This window comes from Rhinoderma darwinii, unplaced genomic scaffold, assembly GCF_050947455.1.
Source record: "Rhinoderma darwinii isolate aRhiDar2 unplaced genomic scaffold, aRhiDar2.hap1 Scaffold_560, whole genome shotgun sequence".
NCBI lineage: Eukaryota > Metazoa > Chordata > Amphibia > Anura > Rhinodermatidae > Rhinoderma > Rhinoderma darwinii.
In genome coordinates this window covers 105,776-123,822 of record NW_027464112.1, presented here as the reverse complement: position 1 = coordinate 123,822, position 18,047 = coordinate 105,776, and the positions used below count along the sequence as shown (strand labels likewise).

At 47.9% G+C, this 18,047-nt stretch overlaps 1 protein-coding gene across 1 annotated transcript; it reads left to right on the top strand.

Moving 5' to 3' along the window:
* Positions 1-14,117: 14,117 nt before the first annotated feature.
* Positions 14,118-17,008, top strand: LOC142723852 (fucolectin-4-like). The gene is made up of 3 exons (XM_075848944.1): positions 14,118-14,190; positions 14,543-14,825; positions 16,734-17,008. The coding sequence occupies exons 1-3, from the start codon at positions 14,118-14,120 to the stop codon at positions 16,885-16,887; spliced, it is 510 nt and encodes a 169-aa protein (XP_075705059.1). The 3' UTR covers positions 16,888-17,008.
* The last annotated feature ends 1,039 nt before the right edge of the window (positions 17,009-18,047 follow it).

The following is an 18,047-nucleotide window of genomic DNA, read 5'->3' as shown; positions in this document are numbered from 1 at the left end:
TAACAGTATGGGGGTATTATTCAGTCACTATGTGGTTATGGTGTGGCGGTATTATTCAGTAACAGTAGGCGGTATTATTCAGTCACTATGTGATTATAGTGTGGGGGTATTATTCAGTAACAGTATGGGGTTATTATTAAGTCAATATGTGGTTATGGTGTGGAGGTATTATTCAGTAATAGTATGGTGGTATTATTCAGTAACAGTATGGGGGTATTATTCAGTCACTATGTGGTTATGGTGTGGGGGTATTATTCAGTAACAGTATGGAGGTATTATTCAGTCACTATGTGGTTATGGTGTGGTTGTATTACTAAGTAACAGTATGGGGGTTTTATTCAGTCACTATGTGGTTATGGTGTGGTGGTATTATTCGGTAACAGTATGGGAGTATTAGTCAGTCACTATGTGGTTATGTTGCAGCAGTATTATTCAGTAACAGAATGGGGTATTATTCAGTCACTATGTGGTTATGTTGTGGTGGTATTATTAGGTAACAGTACAGGGGTATTATTTAGTTACTATGTTGTTATGGTGTGGCGGTATTATTCAGTAACAGTATGGGTGTATTATTCAGTCACTATGTGGTTATGGTGTGGAGGTATTATTCAGTAACAGTATGGGTGTATTATTCAGTATGTATGGTTATGGTGTGGCGGTATTATTTAGTAACAGTATGGGGTATTATTCAGTAACAGTATGGGGGTATTATTCATCCCAATGTGGTTATGATGTGGCGGTATTATTCAGTAAGAGTTTGGCGGTACTATGCAGTCACTTTGGGGTTATGGTGTGGCGATATTATTCAGTAACAGTATGGGGGTATTATTCATCACTATGTGGTTATGTTGTGGAGGTATTATTTAGTATCAGTATGGCGGTATTATTCAGTAACAGTATGGGGGTATTATTCAATCACTATGTGGTTATGGTGTGGTGATATTATTCAGTAACAATATGGGGGTATTATTCAGTGACTTTGGGGTTATGGTGTGGCGGTATTATTCAGTATCAGCATGGGGGTATTATTCATCACTATGTGGTTATATTGTGGAGGTATTATTCAGTATCAGTATGGGGGTATTATTCATCACTATGTGGTTATATTGTGGAGGTATTATTCAGTATCAGTATGGGGGTATTATTCAGTATCAATATGGGGTATTATTCATCACTATGTGGTTATATTGTGGAGGTATTTGTTAGGGATCTGCCAGGTACTACGTCTAGGTATACTCCTGGGATTAATCAATCCACACCTGAGGCCAGACCTGTTCGACTGACACCATCTCCCACCAACCAGGGTGGCAGGCTCAGGAGTGGGAGAGCCTATCGCGGCCTGGTCAGTCGGAGTTAGCTCCGCCCCCTGTCCTTTATTACCTGCCGTGTTCTCTTCCTCAGTGCTTGTAATTCTTCTGGATTCCTGGCCTCACTGCTGCTTGCTCCAGCCTGCTTCTGCCGTGCTTCTGCCTTGCTGCAGTTCCGCTTAACCTGCTTTGCTTTGCCCCTGGCTTGCTTCCTTCTCCGTGCTCACTTTGGTATACTCCACTTCATCCTGGTCCTGACTACTCATTCACCGCTCTGTTTCCTCGCGGCGTTCCGTGGCTACTGCCCCTTCCCTTGCGTGTTCCCTGTTTGTTCTCCCGTGCACTTAGACAGCGTAGGGACCGCCGCCCAGTTGTACCCCGTCGCCTAGGGCGGGTCGTTGCAAGTAGGCAGGGACAGGGCGGTGGGTAGATTAGGGCTCACTTTCCCTTCACCTCCTTCCTGCCGTTACATAATTACAAGCCACCCTACTTAGTCTACCATTTCTCCTACGCTGACGCTATCATGGACCCCCTTGAGACCCTGACCCAGCAGATGCAGGGCCTCTCCCTACAGGTCCAGGCCCTGGCCCAGAGGGTCAACCAGGGTGACGCTGCTTTAGTAGTACCCCTCTCCTCACCTTTAGAACCCGACCTCAAGTTACCTGACCGGTTCTCAGGGGACCGTAAGACGTTTCTCTCCTTCCGGGAGAGTTGCAGACTGTATTTCCGCCTAAAACCCCACTCCTCAGGTTCTGAGAACCAGCGGGTGGGTATCATCATATCCCGACTCCAGGAAGGGCCCCAAGAGTGGGCCTTCTCCTTGGCTCCTGACGCCCCTGAACTTTCCTCTGTTGATCGTTTTTTCTCTGCCCTCGGACTCATTTACGACGAGACTGACAGGACTGCTTTAGCCAAGAGTCAGAAGGTGACCTTACGTCAGGGTAGGAGACCGGTTGAGGAATACTGTTCTGATTTTAGAAAGTGGTGCGTAGCTTCTCGGTGGAACGATCCGGCCCTAAGGTGCCAGTTTAGGTTAGGATTATCTGACGCCCTGAAGGATCTGCTGGTTAGCTACCCCTCTTCTGACTCCCTTGACCAGGTTATGGCCCTAGCAGTACGACTTGACCGACGTCTCAGGGAACGTCAGCTTGAACGTTTCAATGTGCTCCCCTCTGACTTTTCTGCGATCCCCCCCGAGGTCCCGTCCCCTCGCCCCTCCACGGAGGACTCGGAGGTACCTATGCAACTCGGGGCCTCCATGTCCCCTCTACAACGTAGGGAGTTTCGCAGAATGAATGGTCTCTGCTTCTACTGTGGGGACGACAAGCATCTACTGAACACCTGTCCCAGGCGCAAGAATAAAAAGCCGGAAAACTTCCGCGCCTAAGTTATCATCGGGGAGGTCACTTGGGCGCACAGGCATTTCCCGTTAATGTGAAACGCAATAAAGTTTTGCTTCCCTTTCAGGTCTCGTTTGCTGGCCGGTCTGCCACGGGCAGTGCTTTCGTGGATTCTGGCTCATCTGCTAATATCATGTCTGTGGATTTGCTATGTCTCTAAAGATGCCTTTATTGATTTACCTTATCCTATCCCTGTAGTAGGTATTGACTCAACCCCCCTTGCTAATGGTATTTACTCAGCATACCCCTGTTTTTGAACTCCTTGTTGGCTCCATGCATTTGGAGCAGTGCTCTGTACTGGTGATGCAGGGATTATCGTCTGATCTGGTATTAGGTCTTCCCTGGTTGCAGCTGCATAATCCCACGTTTGATTGGAATAACTGGGGAGTTTACCAAATGGGGTAATGAATGTCTTATGTCATGTCTTTCTGTTAACTCTATTTCTTCCCCGGGAGGAGGTAAACACGCTTCCTGAGTTGTCAGGACTTCGCCGATGTGTTTTCTAAGGAGGCCTCCGAGGTGTTGCCCCCCCATAGAGATTACGATTGCGCCATCGATTTGGTGCCTGGTGCCAAGCTTCCTAAAGGGTAGGAATATTTTAATCTTTCATGTCCTGAACGTGAAGCTATGAGGGTGTATATCCAAGAATGCCTGGCCAAGGGTTTTATTCGCCCCTCTACTTCTCCTGTAGGTGCTGGCTTCTTCTTCGTGGGGAAGAAGGATGGTGGTCTCAGGCCGTGCATTGATTATCGGGAACCCTGAATAAGGTCACCGTAAGGAACCAGTACCCACTTCCTTTGATTCCGGATCTTTTTAATCAGGTTCAGGGAGCCCAATGTTTTCTAAGTTCGATCTACGGGGGGCATATAACCTTATCCGCATCAAAAGAGGGGGATGAGTGGAAAACTGCGTTCAACACACCCGAGGGTCATTTCGAATACCTGGTCATGCCCTTTGGGTTGTGTAATGCCCCTGCTGTCTTCCAGAATTTTATTAATGAAATCCTGAGAGATTACCTGGGTAATTTTCTTGTTGTGTACCTTGATGACATACTGTGTTTTCCAAGGACTGGTCCTCCCACGTGGAGCATGTCAGGAAGGTGCTCCAGGTCCTTCGGGAGAATAATCTGTTTGCTAAGACTGAAAAATGTGTCTTTGGGGTACAGGAGATACCATTTTTAGGGAAATCCTCACTCCTCATGAATCCGCATGGACCCTGCCAAGGTTCAGGCTGTGGCGGAATGGGTCCAACCTGCCTCCCTTAAGGCGTTACAGTGTTTTTAGGGTTCGCCAACTATTACAGGAGATTTATTGCCAACTTCTCGGTCGTCGCTAAGCCTCTTTACGGACCTTACTCGCAAGGGTGCTGATGTCCTCCATTGGCCCCCTGAGGCCGTCCAGGCCTTTGAGACCCTCAAGAAGTGCTTTATCTCGGCCCCCGTGCTGATTCAGCCCAACCAAGAGGAGCCATTTATTGTGGAGGTTGACGCATCCGAGGTGGGAGTGGGGGCCGTCTTGTCCCAGGGTACCAGCTCCCTCACCCATCTCCGCCCCTGTGCTTACTTCTCTAGGAAGTTTTCGCCCACGGAGAGTAACTATGATATTGGCAACCGCGAACTTCTAGCCATTAAATGGGCTTTTGAAGAGTGGCGGCACTTCCTGGAGGGGGCCAGACACCAGGTAACGGTCCTTACGGATCACAAGAATCTGGTTTTCCTAGAATCGGCCCGGAGGCTTAATCCTAGACAAGCTCGGTGGGCACTATTCTTTACCAGATTTAATTTCTTGGTTACCTATAGGGCTGGGTCCAAGAATATTAAGGCTGATGCTCTGTCACGTAGTTTCATGGCCAATCTCCTTCCGAGAAGGATCCTGCTTGTATTTTACCCCCTGGTATAATCGTTTCTGCCACGGATTCTGATTTAGCTTCTGATATTGCGGCTGATCAGGGTTCAGCTCCCGGGAACGTCCCTGGGGACAAACTGTTTGTTCCCCTGCAATACCGGCTAAGGGTACTCAGGGAAAACCATGACTCCGCTCTATCTGGTCATCCTGGCATCTTGGGCACCAAACACCTCATTACCAGAAACTATTGGTGGCCTGGGTTGCCTAAAGACGTTAGGGCTTACGTCGCCGCTTGTGAGGTTTGCGCTAGGTCCAAAACCCCTAGGTCCCGACCTGCGGGCCTACTACGTTCCTTGCCCATTCCCCAGAGAACTTGGACCCATATCTCCATGGATTTTATCACCGATTTGCCCCCATCTCAGGGCAAGTCGGTGGTGTGGGTGGTAGTAGACCGCTTCAGCAAGATGTGCCACTTTGTGCCCCTTAAGAAGCTACCTAACGCCAAGACGTTAGCTTCTTTGTTTGTGAAACACATCCTGCGTCTCCATGGGGCCCCAGTCAATATCGTTTCTGACAGAGGGGTACAATTTGTTTCCTTATTTTGGAGAGCTTTTTGTAAAAAGTTGGAGATTGATCTGTCCTTCTCCTCTGCCTTCCATCCCGAAACGAATGGCCAAACGGAAAGGACTAACCAATCCCTGGAACAATATTTAAGGTGTTTCATCTCTGACTGTCAATTCGATTGGGTCTCATTCCTTCCCCTTGCTGAATTTTCCCTGAATAACCGGGTCAGTAACTCGTCAGGGGTCTCCCCGTTTTTCTGTAATTTCGGGTTTAACCCAAGGTTCTCCTCCGTTTCTCCCTGGTTGTTCCAATAATCCTAAGGTAGAGGATGTTCATCGGGAACTGTGCACAGTCTGGGCCCAGGTTCAGAAGAACCTAGAGGCGTCCCAGAGTGCACAAAAGATTCAGGCTGATAGTAGACGTTCTGCTAACCCCCGGTTTGTCGTCGGGGATTTGGTCTGGTTGTCGTCCAGGAACTTGCGCCTTAAGGTCCCGTCCAGGAAGTTTGCCCCCCGATTTATTGGACCTTATAAGATCATTGAAGTCCTCAACCCTGTATCCTTCCGTCTGGAGCTGCCCCATCCTTTCGCATACATGACGTCTTCCATGCCTCCCTCCTCAAACGCTGCTCCCCGTCCTGGTCCCCTCGAGGAAACCTCCTGTTCCCGTTCTCACCCCTGAGGGGGTGGAATTCGAGGTGGCCAAGATTATGGACAGTAGGATGGTCCAGGGCTCCCTCCAGTACCTGGTCCATTGGAGAGGATACGGCCCGGAGGAGAGGACTTGGGTACCTGCCCGTGATGTTCACGCTGGGGTATTGATCAGGAGGTTCCACCTTCTCTTCCCTACTAAACCGGGTCCTCTTAGTAAGGGTCCGGTGGCCCCTCATAAAAGGGGGAGTACTGTTAGGGATCTGCCAGGTACTACGTCTAGGTATACTCCTGGGATTAATCAATCCACACCTGAGGCCAGACCTGTTCGACTGACACCATCTCCCACCAACCAGGGTGGCAGGCTCAGGAGTGGGAGAGCCTATCGCGGCCTGGTCAGTCGGAGTTAGCTCCGCCCCCTGTCCTTTATTACCTGCCGTGTTCTCTTCCTCAGTGCTTGTAATTCTTCTGGATTCCTGGCCTCACTGCTGCTTGCTCCAGCCTGCTTCTGCCGTGCTTCTGCCTTGCTGCAGTTCCGCTTAACCTGCTTTGCTTTGCCCCTGGCTTGCTTCCTTCTCCGTGCTCACTTTGGTATACTCCACTTCATCCTGGTCCTGACTACTCATTCACCGCTCCGTTTCCTCGCGGCGTTCCGTGGCTACTGCCCCTTCCCTTGCGTGTTCCCTGTTTGTTCTCCCGTGCACTTAGACAGCGTAGGGACCGCCTCCCAGTTGTACCCCGTCGCCTAGGGCGGGTCGTTGCAAGTAGGCAGGGACAGGGCGGTGGGTAGATTAGGGCTCACTTTCCCTTCACCTCCTTCCTGCCATTACAGTATTATTCAGTATCAGTATGGGGGTATTATTCAGTATCAGTATGGGGTATTATTCATCACTATGTGGTTATGGTGTGGTGATATTATTCAGTAACAGTATGGGGGTATTATGCAGTCACTTTGGGGTTATGGTGTGGCGGTATTATTTAGTAACAGTATGGGGGTATTATTCAGTCACTGTGGTTATGGTGTGGAAATATTATTCAGTAACAGTGTGGTGGTATTTTTCAGTCACTATGTGGTTATGGTGTGGGGGTATTATTCAGTCAGTATGTGGTTATGGTGTGGCGGTATTAATCAGTATCAGTATGGGTGTATTATTCACTCACTATGTGGTTATGGTTTGGCGGTATTAATCAGTATCAGTATGGGGGTATTATTCACTCACTATGTGGTTATGGTGTGGCGGTATTATTCAGTAACAGTATAGGGATATTAGTCAGTTACTATGTAAAGGATTTGCCAGACACAACTTCTGTGTCGACGCCCGTGGGCAATCAGTCTGCACCTGCTCCTATGTCTGTGAGACTGACTCCATCTTCCACCACTCAGGATGGCAGGCTTAGGAGTGGGAGAGCCTATCACAGCCTAGCCAGACGGAGCTAGCTCCCGCCCACTGTCTATTTATACCTGCCTTTCCTGTTCCTCCATTGCCTGTGATTCTTCTATGCTTGTTTCCTGGCTTGCTGCTGCTTGTACTACTCATCCTCTGCTTGTTATTGACCTTGGCTTTCTGACCACTCTCCTGCTCAGCGTTTTGTACCTCGTTCTCTCCTGGTTTGACTCTGCTCGTTCACTACTCTTGTTGCTCACGGTGTTTCCGTGGGCAGCTGCCCCGTTTCCCTAGCTTCTGTGTACCCTTGTCTGTTTGTCTGTCTTGCACTTACTGAGCGTAGGGACCGTCGCCCAGTTGTACCCCGTCGCTTAGGACGGGTCGCTGCAAGTAGGCAGGGACTGAGTGGCGGGTAGATTATGGCTCACCTGTCTGTCTCCCTACCCGGTCAGTACATAATCACAGGCCCATATACCTAGTCTACCCTGGTCCCTGACACATCTATGGACCCCCTTGAGACCCTGTCTCAGCAGATGCAGGGCCTCTCCCTACAGGTCTAGGCCCTGGCTCAGAGGGACAACCTGCGTGATGCTTCCCTGGTAGTGCCCCCCACCGCACCTCTTGAACCCCACCTCAAGTTGCCTGACCGGTTCTCAGGGGACCCAAAGACTTTTTTCTCCTTTCAGGAGAGTTGTAGGCTCTATTTTCGCTTAAAGCCCCACTCCTCAGGTTCTGAGAGCCAGCGGGTGGGTATAATTATGTCCCGGCTCCAGGACAGGCCCCAAGAATGGGCCTTCTCCTTGGCTCCTGACGCCCCTGAACTTTCCTCCGTTGATATTTTCTTTTCTGCTCTCGGGCTCATTTATGACGAGACTAACAAGACTGCCTTTGCCGAGAGTCAGCTGGTGACCTTACGTCAGGGTAAGAGACCTGTAGAGGAGTATTGTTCTGACTTTAGGAAGTGGTGCGTAGCTTCTCGGTGGAATGACCCTGCCTTGAGGTGCCAGTTTAGATTGGGTCTGTCGAACACCCTGAAAGACCTGCTAGTTAGCTATCCCTCTGCTGACTCCCTAGATCAGGTTATGGCTTTAGCGGTACGACTTGACCCACGTCTCAGGGAACGACGACTTGAACGTTTTTGTGCCTTCTCCTCTGACTCCCCCATGATGGCTCCCGAGGTTCCGTTGCTTCGTTCTTCCACGGAAGACTCGGATGTACCTATGCAACTCGGGGCCTCCGTGTCCCCCCAACAACGTAGAGAGTTCCGCAGGAAGAATGGTCTCTGTTTCTACTGTGGGGATGACAAGCATCAAGTGAACAACTGTCCTAGGCGTAAGAATAAGCAGCCGGAAAACTTCCGCTCCTAAGTGACCATCGGGGAGGTCACTTGGGCGCACAGGTATTTCCCGTAAATATGAAACGTAATAAGATCTTGCTTCCCTTTCAGGTCTCTTTTGGTGGTAGGTCTGCTACCGGCAGTGCCTTCGTGGATTCAGGGTCTTCTGCTAATATAATTTCTGTGGAATTTGCTATGTCTCTAGCTATGCCATTGATTGATTTGCCTAAACCTGTCCCGGTAGTGGGTATCGACTCCACTCCTCTTGCTAATGGTTATTTTACACAGCATACCCCTGTTTTTGAACTCCTTGTTGGCTCCATGCATTTGGAGCAGTGCTCTGTACTGTTGATGCAGGGATTATCGTCCGATTTGGTTTTAGGCCTTCCCTGGTTGCAGTTGCATAATCCCACATTTAACTGGAATACTGGGGATCTCACCAAATGGGGTAATGAATGCCTGACGTCATGTTTTTCTGTTAATTCTATTTCTCTCCCTGAGGAGGTGAACACTCTACCTGAGTTTGTTCAGGACTTCACTAATGTTTTCTTTAAAGAGGCCTCCGAAGTGTTACCTCCTCATAGAGAATACGATTGCGCAATCGATTTGGTACCAGGAGCTAAGCTCCCTAAGGGTAGGAAATTCAATCTCTCTTGTCCCAAACGTGAAGCCATGAGAGAGTATACCCAGGAATGCCTGGCCAAGGGTTAAATTCGCCCCTCTACTTCTCCGGTAGGTGCTGGCTTCTTCTTCGTAGGGAAGAAGGATGGTGGTCTTAGGCCGTGCATCGACTACCGGAACTTGAATAAGGTCACTGTAAGGAACCAGTACCCCCTACCTTTGATTCCTGATCTCTTCAATCAGGTTCAGGGGGCCCAATGGTTCTCTAAGTTTGATCTACGGGGGGCTTATAACATTATCCGCATCAAAGAGGGGGATGAGTGGAAGACTGCGTTTAACACGCCCGAAGGTCATTTCGAATACCTCGTCATGCCCTTTGGGTTGTGTAATGCTCCCGCGGTCTTCCAGAATTTCATAAATTAGATTTTAAGAGACTACCTGGGGGTATTTCTTGTTGTGTACCTTGATGACATACTTGTGTTTTCCAAGGACTGGTCCTCCCACATTGAGCATGTCAGGAAGGTGCTCCAGGTCCTTCGGGAAAACAAACTGTTTGCTAAGACCGAAAAATGTGTGTTTGGGGTGCAAGAGATACCATTTTTGGGTCAAATCCTCAGTCCTCATGAATTCCGCATGGACCCCGCCAAGGTCCAGGCTGTGGCGGAATGGGTCCAACCTGCCTCCCTGAAGGCGTTACAGTGCTTCCTGGGATTCGCTAATTATTACAGGAGATTTATTGCTAACTTCTCGGTCATCGCTAAGCCTCTTACGGATCTCACTCGCAAAGGTGCTGATCTCCTCCACTGGCCTCCTGAGGCTGTCCAGGCTTTTCAGGTCCTTAAGAAGTGCTTTATCTCGGCCCCAGTGCTGGTTCAGCCCAACCAAATGGAGCCATTCATCGTGGAGGTTGACGCCTCCGAGGTGGGAGTGGGTGCTGTCTTGTCCAAGGGTACCAGGTCCCTCACCCATCTCCGTCCCTGTGCCTACTTCTCCAGGAAGTTTTCGCCCACTGAAAGTAACTATGATATTGGCAACCGCGAACTACTAGCCATTAAATGGGCATTTGAAGAGTGGCGCCACTTCCTGGAGGGGGCTAGGCACCAGGTAACAGTCCTTACCGACCACAAGAATCTGGTTTTCTTAGAATCTGCCCGGAGGCTAAACCCGAGACAAGCTCGATGGGCGTTATTTTTTACCAGATTAAACTTTTTGGTCACCTATAGGGCTGGGTCTAAAAATATTAAGGCTGACGCACTGTCGCGTAGCTTCATGGCCAGCCCTCCTTCGGAGGAAGATCCTGCTTGTATTTTGCCTCCAGGTATAATCATTTCCTCTATTGATTCTGATTTAGTCTCCGAAATTGCGGCTGATCAAGGTTCAGCTCCCGGGAACCTTCCTGAGAACAAGCTGTTTGTTCCCCTGCAACTCCGGCTAAGGGTACCTAGGGAAAATCATGACTCTGACCTATCTGGCAATCCAGGCATCCTGGGTACCAAGCACCTCATTGCCAGAAACTACTGGTGGCCTGGGTTGCTTAAAGACGTTAAGGCCTACGTCGCCGCTTGTGAGGTTTGTGCTAGGTCCAAGACTCCCAGGTCCCGACCAGCTTGCTTACTATGTTCTTTGCCCATTCCCCAGAGACCTTGGACCCATATCTCCATGGATTTTATCACCGATTTGCCTCCATCTCAAGGCAAGTCGGTGGTGTGGGTTGTAGTAGACCGCTTCAGTAAAATGTGCCACTTTGTGCCCCTCAAGAAATTACCCAATGCTAAGACGTTAGCTACCTTGTTTGTCAAACACATCCTGCGTCTCCATGGGTTTCCTGTCAATATTGTTTCTGACAGAGGGGTACAATTTGTTTCATTGTTTTGGAGAGCCTTCTGTAAAAAGTTGGAGATTGATCTGTCCTTCTCCTCGGCTTTCCATCCTGAAACTAATGGCCAAACGGACAGGACTAATCAGTCTCTAGAACAATATTTAAGGTGTTTTATCTCTGACTGTCAACATGATTGGGTCTCATTCATTCCCCTCGCCGAATTTTCCCTTAATAACTGGGTCAGTAACTAGTCAGGGGTCTCTCCCTTTTTCTGTAATTTTGGGTTTAATCCACGGTTCTCCTCCGTTTCACCTGGTAGTTCCAACAATCCCGAAGTAGATGTCGTTCATCAGGAACTGTGCACAGTCTGGGCCCAGGTTCAGAAGAATCTAGAGGCGTCCCAGAGCATACAAAAGACTCAGGCAGATAGAAGACGTTCTGCTAAACCCTTGTTTGTGGTTGGGGATCTGGTGTGGCTATCTTCTAGAAATTTGCGCCTTAAAGTCCCGTCCAAGAAGTTCGCTCCCCAGTTTATAGGGCCGTACAAGGTCATTGAAGTCCTTAACCCTGTCTCCTTCCGACTGGAGTTGCCCCCGTCTTTTCGAGTGCACGACGTCTTTCATGCCTCCCTCCTTAAACGCTGCTCCCCGTCCTTGGCTCCCTCGAGGAAACCTCCTGTCCCCGTTCTCACCCCTGAGGGGGTAGAATTCGAGTGGCCAAGATTGTGGACAGCAAGATGGTCCAAGGCTCCCTCCAGTACCTGGTCCATTGGAGAGGATACGGGCCTGAGGAGAGGACTTGGGTACCCGCCCGGGATGTTCACGCTGGGGTATTGGTCAGGAGGTTCCACCTTAGTTTCCCCAATAAACCAGGTCCATCTAGAAAGGGTTTGGTGGCCCCTCATAAAAGTGGGGGTACTGTTAAAGATCTGCCAGGCACAGCTTCTGTATCCACGCCCATAGGTAATCAGTCTGCACCTGCTTCTATGTCTGTGAGACTGACTCCATCTTCCACCACTCAGGATGGCAGGCTTAGGAGTGGGAGAGCCTATCACAGCCTGGCCAGATGGAGCTAGCTCCCGCCCTCTGTCTATTTATACCTGCCTTTCCTGTTCCTCCTTTGCTTCTGATTCTTCTCGTTTGGTTTCCTGGCCCTGCTACAGCTTCTTGAACTACTTGTCCCTGCTTCGTATTGACCCTGGCTTACTGACTACTCTTCTGCTCTGCGTTTGGTACCTCGTACACTCCTGGTTTGACTCGGCTTGTTCACTACTCTCCTGCTCTGCGTTTGGCACCTCATACTCTCCTGGTTTGACTTGGCTCGTTTACTACTCTTGTTGCTCACGGTGTTGCCGTGGGCAACTGCCCCGTTTCCCTTTGTTCTGTGTTTCCTTGTCTGGTTGTCTGTCGTGCACTTACTGAGTGTAGGGACCGTCGCCCAGCTGTACCCCGTCGCCTAGGGCGGGTCGTTGCAAGTAGGCAGGGATTGAGTGGCGGGTAGATTAGGGCTCACTTGTCTGTTTCCCTATCCCTGTCATTACAGTGTGGGCACAATTAGAGGACAAAATACTGTGTCCTTGAAGGGGTTTTAATATATTTTATTATTATTATACTGTATGGGGGGCACTAAAGGGGCATTATACTGTGTGGGGGCACTATATAGCTTAACAAAAAAAATAGAAAAAGACCCTAGTAGTTGGCGGGTTAAAAACTTTGAATATATAGAAAAGTTGCCGGAGGCAATAGAAACCCGTTTTTTTCCCAACTACTTGCTACCTAGTGGAATAGCTAAATTGTAAAAAATACCTTTATGTAAATCAAGTAGAGACAAACAACATAGAATCTAAAACTACGATGTGCGCCGCCCAGTAACAGTATCAGATCCTGTCATACAAGGGATAAGAATAACCCAAAGCAAATCATAAGCACTGAGTAAAAGCGCTCGCTGTGGCCAATAGTAAAGGTCCGCTGTTAGCATTGCTCTAAAATAGGATTAATATAGACCCCCCCCCCCCCCGACATGTTTCGCTGATGCAGCGTCCTCAGGGGTTTTGGGGCACTATATAGGGCATTATACTGTGGGGGGGGGGGCATTATACTTTACATGGGGAATTTTTTTATGGAGCGGATGGGGCACCGAAAGATCATTTTACACGGGCCAAAATCTATCCTAAGGCCAGCCCTGCTGGCGGCATGCCGTCCCTACCGGCACCCATCTTATTGGTTGTGACTTCACACTACAGCAAGATAACGACCCAAAACCTCATATATACCCGCTGTCATTAGATATATATTTACCTGCTGTCATTATAACAAGTGTGTCCAGTCAGAAGAAGGAGAACAAGCGCTGAAGAACGTGGTTGACCCCCCCCCCAGAGCCCCCGACGGGGGGTGAGGAGATGCGCAGGTTACGACCCAAAATCACCTCTGGGAGTTTCTACAAGAGACAGAACGGACAGAACGGCCAGCGTGAACCCCACTGTGATCACTGCTGAGGGGGAGACGGAGGAGCGGAGGGGGAGATCAAAGATCAACTGATCAGTGTCCATGAGTATAAAACATCTATAAACCGAAGTGATCCGGAGCCATCACAAACCAGCGCTCAGGGTCATTACTAACAATAGATGATTTGGGTAGCGAACTGAAATGGATGAGCAGTGGGGTACTTTAGCCACATCCAGAGCTGCATTCACAATGCCATTGCTTTCTTGTTAGCACTCAGGCTTCAGGATGGCAGAACTGCGGCATTGTGCTAATTCATTCTCTGTACAGCGCATGTGTGCATTGTGGGAGATGTAGTGTTTACACCGTACAGTATTCTGATGTAGATATACTGCACTACATGGGAGAACAGCTGAGCTGTGCCGGTCATCACAGTGATAACAGATTCCAAGCAGCAGCAACCAGCAGAGTAAATGCAGCTCTGGTTGGGACTGGAGTATAAGATATGATAGAACTTAGGATCAGTAAAGTAAATATTTACAAGGTTTCTGACTATTATACAGAGATTTATTATTATTATTATTATTATTATTATTATTTTTTACCTTCAGTAACTTTCTTGGGATTAGTAAAATCTCCTTCTTATCTGTGTTTCTTTCCTCCTTCCAGAATGATTCTTCTGTCGTCTGTGTTTCTTTCCTTCCTCCAGAATGATTCTTCTGTCGTCTGTGTTTCTTTCCTTCCTCCAGAATGATTCTTCTGTCGTCTGTGTTTCTGATCGGATCTCTGGCTCTGGCGCTGGGATGTCGTCTGGAACCTGGAGGTGAGGACTTCTACACATAGGATTGTAGAGCTGTAATATATCTCTGTACCCCACACAAGAACGCAGGGTTATAGAAAAATTTGATCTAAATGGGGTGGTCTATTGCAGAGAATTTTGGGGTCTACAATGGTAAAATAAAAAAAACATTTCATTTTTTGTTCTCAGTGGAGTAAAGAACATGGAGGGCAGCGTCAATAGTTAACGGATCTAGCAGTGGATCCATTTTATTTATAGACAAGACACATTCGCCGCTTTACATCCATTTCAGTTAATGGCGATTATTGGATTAATATGGGGAAACAGACGGCAGGACAACTGATCCCAGAAATCTCTACTGTTTTCATTTCCTCAGCCTCAAATATAGCAAGAAATGGAGAAGCCTCCCAGCAATCTGTCTATCAGCATTCAGTAATGGGATATGCCAAAAAAGCCATAGATGGTGTCAAAGACACAACTTACATCAAGGGCTCCTGCACTCACACCAATGCGGTAAAAGATCCCTGGTGGAAGCTGGACCTCAAACAGATCTACAAGATATCAAATGTTGTCCTGACAAATAGGCAGGACTGTTGCGCGAAGCGGCTGATGGAAGCTGAAGTCCGAATCGGGAATTCCCCCGACAACAACAACCCAGTGTAAGTTCTTCATGTTAAGAGCCAATAACTTACTTTCCACTCCTGGAGACCACGAGACCATACAATAAAAATGTCCTGTCTTGTGTTTCTCCACAATGTCCTGTCTTGTGTTTCTCCACAATGTCCTGTCTTGTGTTTCTCCACAATGTCCCGTCTTGTGTCTCTCCACGATGTCCCGTCTTGTGTTTCTCCACGATGTCCCGTCTCGTGTTTCTCCACGATGTCCTGTCTCGTGTTTCTCCACGATGTCCCGTCTTGTGTTTCTCCACGATGTCCTGTCTTGTGTTTCTCCACAATGTTCTGTCTTGTGTTTCTCCACAATGTCCTGTCTTGTGTTTCTCCACAATGTCCTGTCTTGTGTTTCTCCACAATGTCCTGTCTTGTGTTTCTCCACAATGTCCTGTCTTGTGTTTCTCCACAATGTCCTCTCCTGTGTTTCTCCACAATGTTCTGTCTTGTGTTTCTCCACAATGTCCCGTCCTGTGTTTCTCCACAATGTCCCGTCTTGTGTCTCTCCACAATGTCCCGTCTTGTGTCTCTCCACAATGTCCCGTCTTGTGTTTCTCCACAATGTCCCGTCTTGTGTTTCTCCACAATGTCCCGTCTTGTGTTTCTCCACACTGTCCCGTCTTGTTTCTCCACAATGTCCCGTCTTGTGTCTCTCCACGATGTCCCGTCTCGTGTTTCTCCACGATGTCCCGTCTCGTGTTTCTCCACGATGTCCCGTCTCGTGTTTCTCCACGATGTCCCGTCTCGTGTTTCTCCACGATGTCCCGTCTCGTGTTTCTCCACGATGTCCCGTCTCGTGTTTCTCCACGATGTCCCGTCTCGTGTTTCTCCACGATGTCCCGTCTCGTGTTTCTCCACGATGTCCCGTCTCGTGTTTCTCCACGATGTCCCGTCTCGTGTTTCTCCACGATGTCCCGTCTCGTGTTTCTCCACGATGTCCCGTCTCGTGTTTCTCCACGATGTCCCGTCTCGTGTTTCTCCCCGATGTCCCGTCTCGTGTTTCTCCCCGATGTCCCGTCTCGTGTTTCTCCACGATGTCCTGTCTCGTGTTTCTCCGATGTCCTGTCTCGCGTTTCTCCACGATGTCCTGTCTTGCGTTTCTCCACGATGCCCCGTCTTGCGTTTCTCCACGATGCCCCGTCTTGCGTTTCTCCACGATGCCCCGTCTTGCGTTTCTCCACGATGCCCTGTCTTATCTTCTGGCTAGTGTCTGGGTCTTTTGGCTTCTTAATGTTAGTCATGATCATGATTCTTTTGAATGTCTCAATACATTCAGTTATTGTCAACCATTAACTGGCCATGTTCACCTGTAGTGTAGCGTATGATTGGCCACTACCTGGGGAATGGTTATATGTTTTATTTTCTCCCACTTCATTTGGCAATTTTTGACTGTGTATGGCTGCATGTATGACCAAATGTACAGTGAAACAATTGGTCATTTGTCTTACAGCCAATTTGACTCCTTAGATGGCTCACAATAGACATGAGATGTAGAGGAGTGTGGTTTATTATTTTGCCTCCTGACTGGCATTTTGTTGTTTTTTTAGTGATTTTGTATTCGCACACATTAGTTTAGCCTTCATACAGTAACATACACATTTCCTAATCTTCTCTAGATTTTATGGACCATCATATTGGCTCACATTATTTACAGGACGAGGAGGATTCAAGAAGATGTTCAGTTTTTAAGTCAATCACGTCAGTTTGACCAACTTTGCAACACTAATTGGTCACATTGGATCTTAAAGTTGGAGAATTGTTCCACGTATTTTACATTCAGTAATATCTGTGTTGTAGCGCAATGGCTATGGGTTTCATGTTTCATTTCTGTCTAGATGTAATGAGTGGGGAGAAATAAGCAGTTGATCATCACCGGGTCTTGTTGGTTTTCTCCTCCAGGTGCGGCAAGGTCACCAGTGTTGCGGCTGCCACAATCACATTTTGCTGTAATGGGATGGAAGGTCAGTACGTCAGCGTGGTGATCCCAGGACGCACAGAGTATCTGACGCTGTGCGAGGTCGAGGTTTATGGAGCCCCGGTCAATGAATGCTAGTAGCTGCCACGTTCTAGGAGAACTTCAGAGGTATCAGCTGTGGCCAGTTCTTTAGCATAAAACTTAAATCTGATTAAACTCAAAAATAAATGCGTTCTAATTCAACCCCACATCTATTATATCTGTATCTGATAAAGCTGGGGGACAAGCAATAAAGCCGCCTTTACTATAACCACACGGTTGTCACGCAGGTTTCCAAAACTCCTGAATGGAATTAGGCTTCTCCCAAACTGAGCAACTCGACTTATTCCTGCGGGTGTGATGGTCTAGTAATGTCCAATGTACCGCAATACTCTTCAGAGGGGTTTAATGGAACATTTACTGTTACTGTCTCTTTAAGAACATGCCGGCTCATATTTAGCAGGAATGGTTTGTGGAGGTCATGCCACATTTGCAAAGCCCCTGGGGGGACAAAACAGTGGAAACCCCCAACAATTTACCCCATTTGGGAAACTACTTGCCTCAAGGAAATTATCTAGGATTATGGTAAACATTTTGAAACTACATGTTTTTTGCAGAAATTATTGGAATTAGGCCGTGAAAATGAAAATATTATTTTTTTTCCAATAAAATGAAGGTTTAACAAACATTTTTTCATTTCTACAAAAATTAAAGGAGAAAAAACCCCAACATTTTTAAAGCAATCGCTCCCGAGTACAACAATACCCCATATGTGGTCATAAACTGCTGTTTGGACACACGGCAGGACTCAGAAAAGAAAGAGTGCCATTTGGCTTTTGGAAAGGTTTCTGGGCGCCATGTCGCATTTGCTGAGCCCCTGTAGTACTAGTACAGTGGAAACACCCCAAAAGTGACTCCATTTGGGAAATTACACCCCTTGAGGAATCATCTAGGGGTACAGTAAGAGTTTTGACCCCAAATGTTTTTTGCTGAATTAATTAGAATTTTATTTTTTTTCCAATAAGATGTAGTTTAGATCAACATTTTTAATTTTCCCAAGGAATAAAAAAGAAAAAGCACCCCAACATTTGTAAAGCAATGTCTCCCGAGTATGGCAATACCCCACATGTGGTTATAAATGGCTGTTTGGACATATGGGAGAGTTCAGAAGAAAAGGAGCGGTATTTGACTTTGAGCGTAGATTTTGCCGTAATGGTTTACAGACGCATTTGTAATCCCCAAAAAAGTGGCCCCACTTT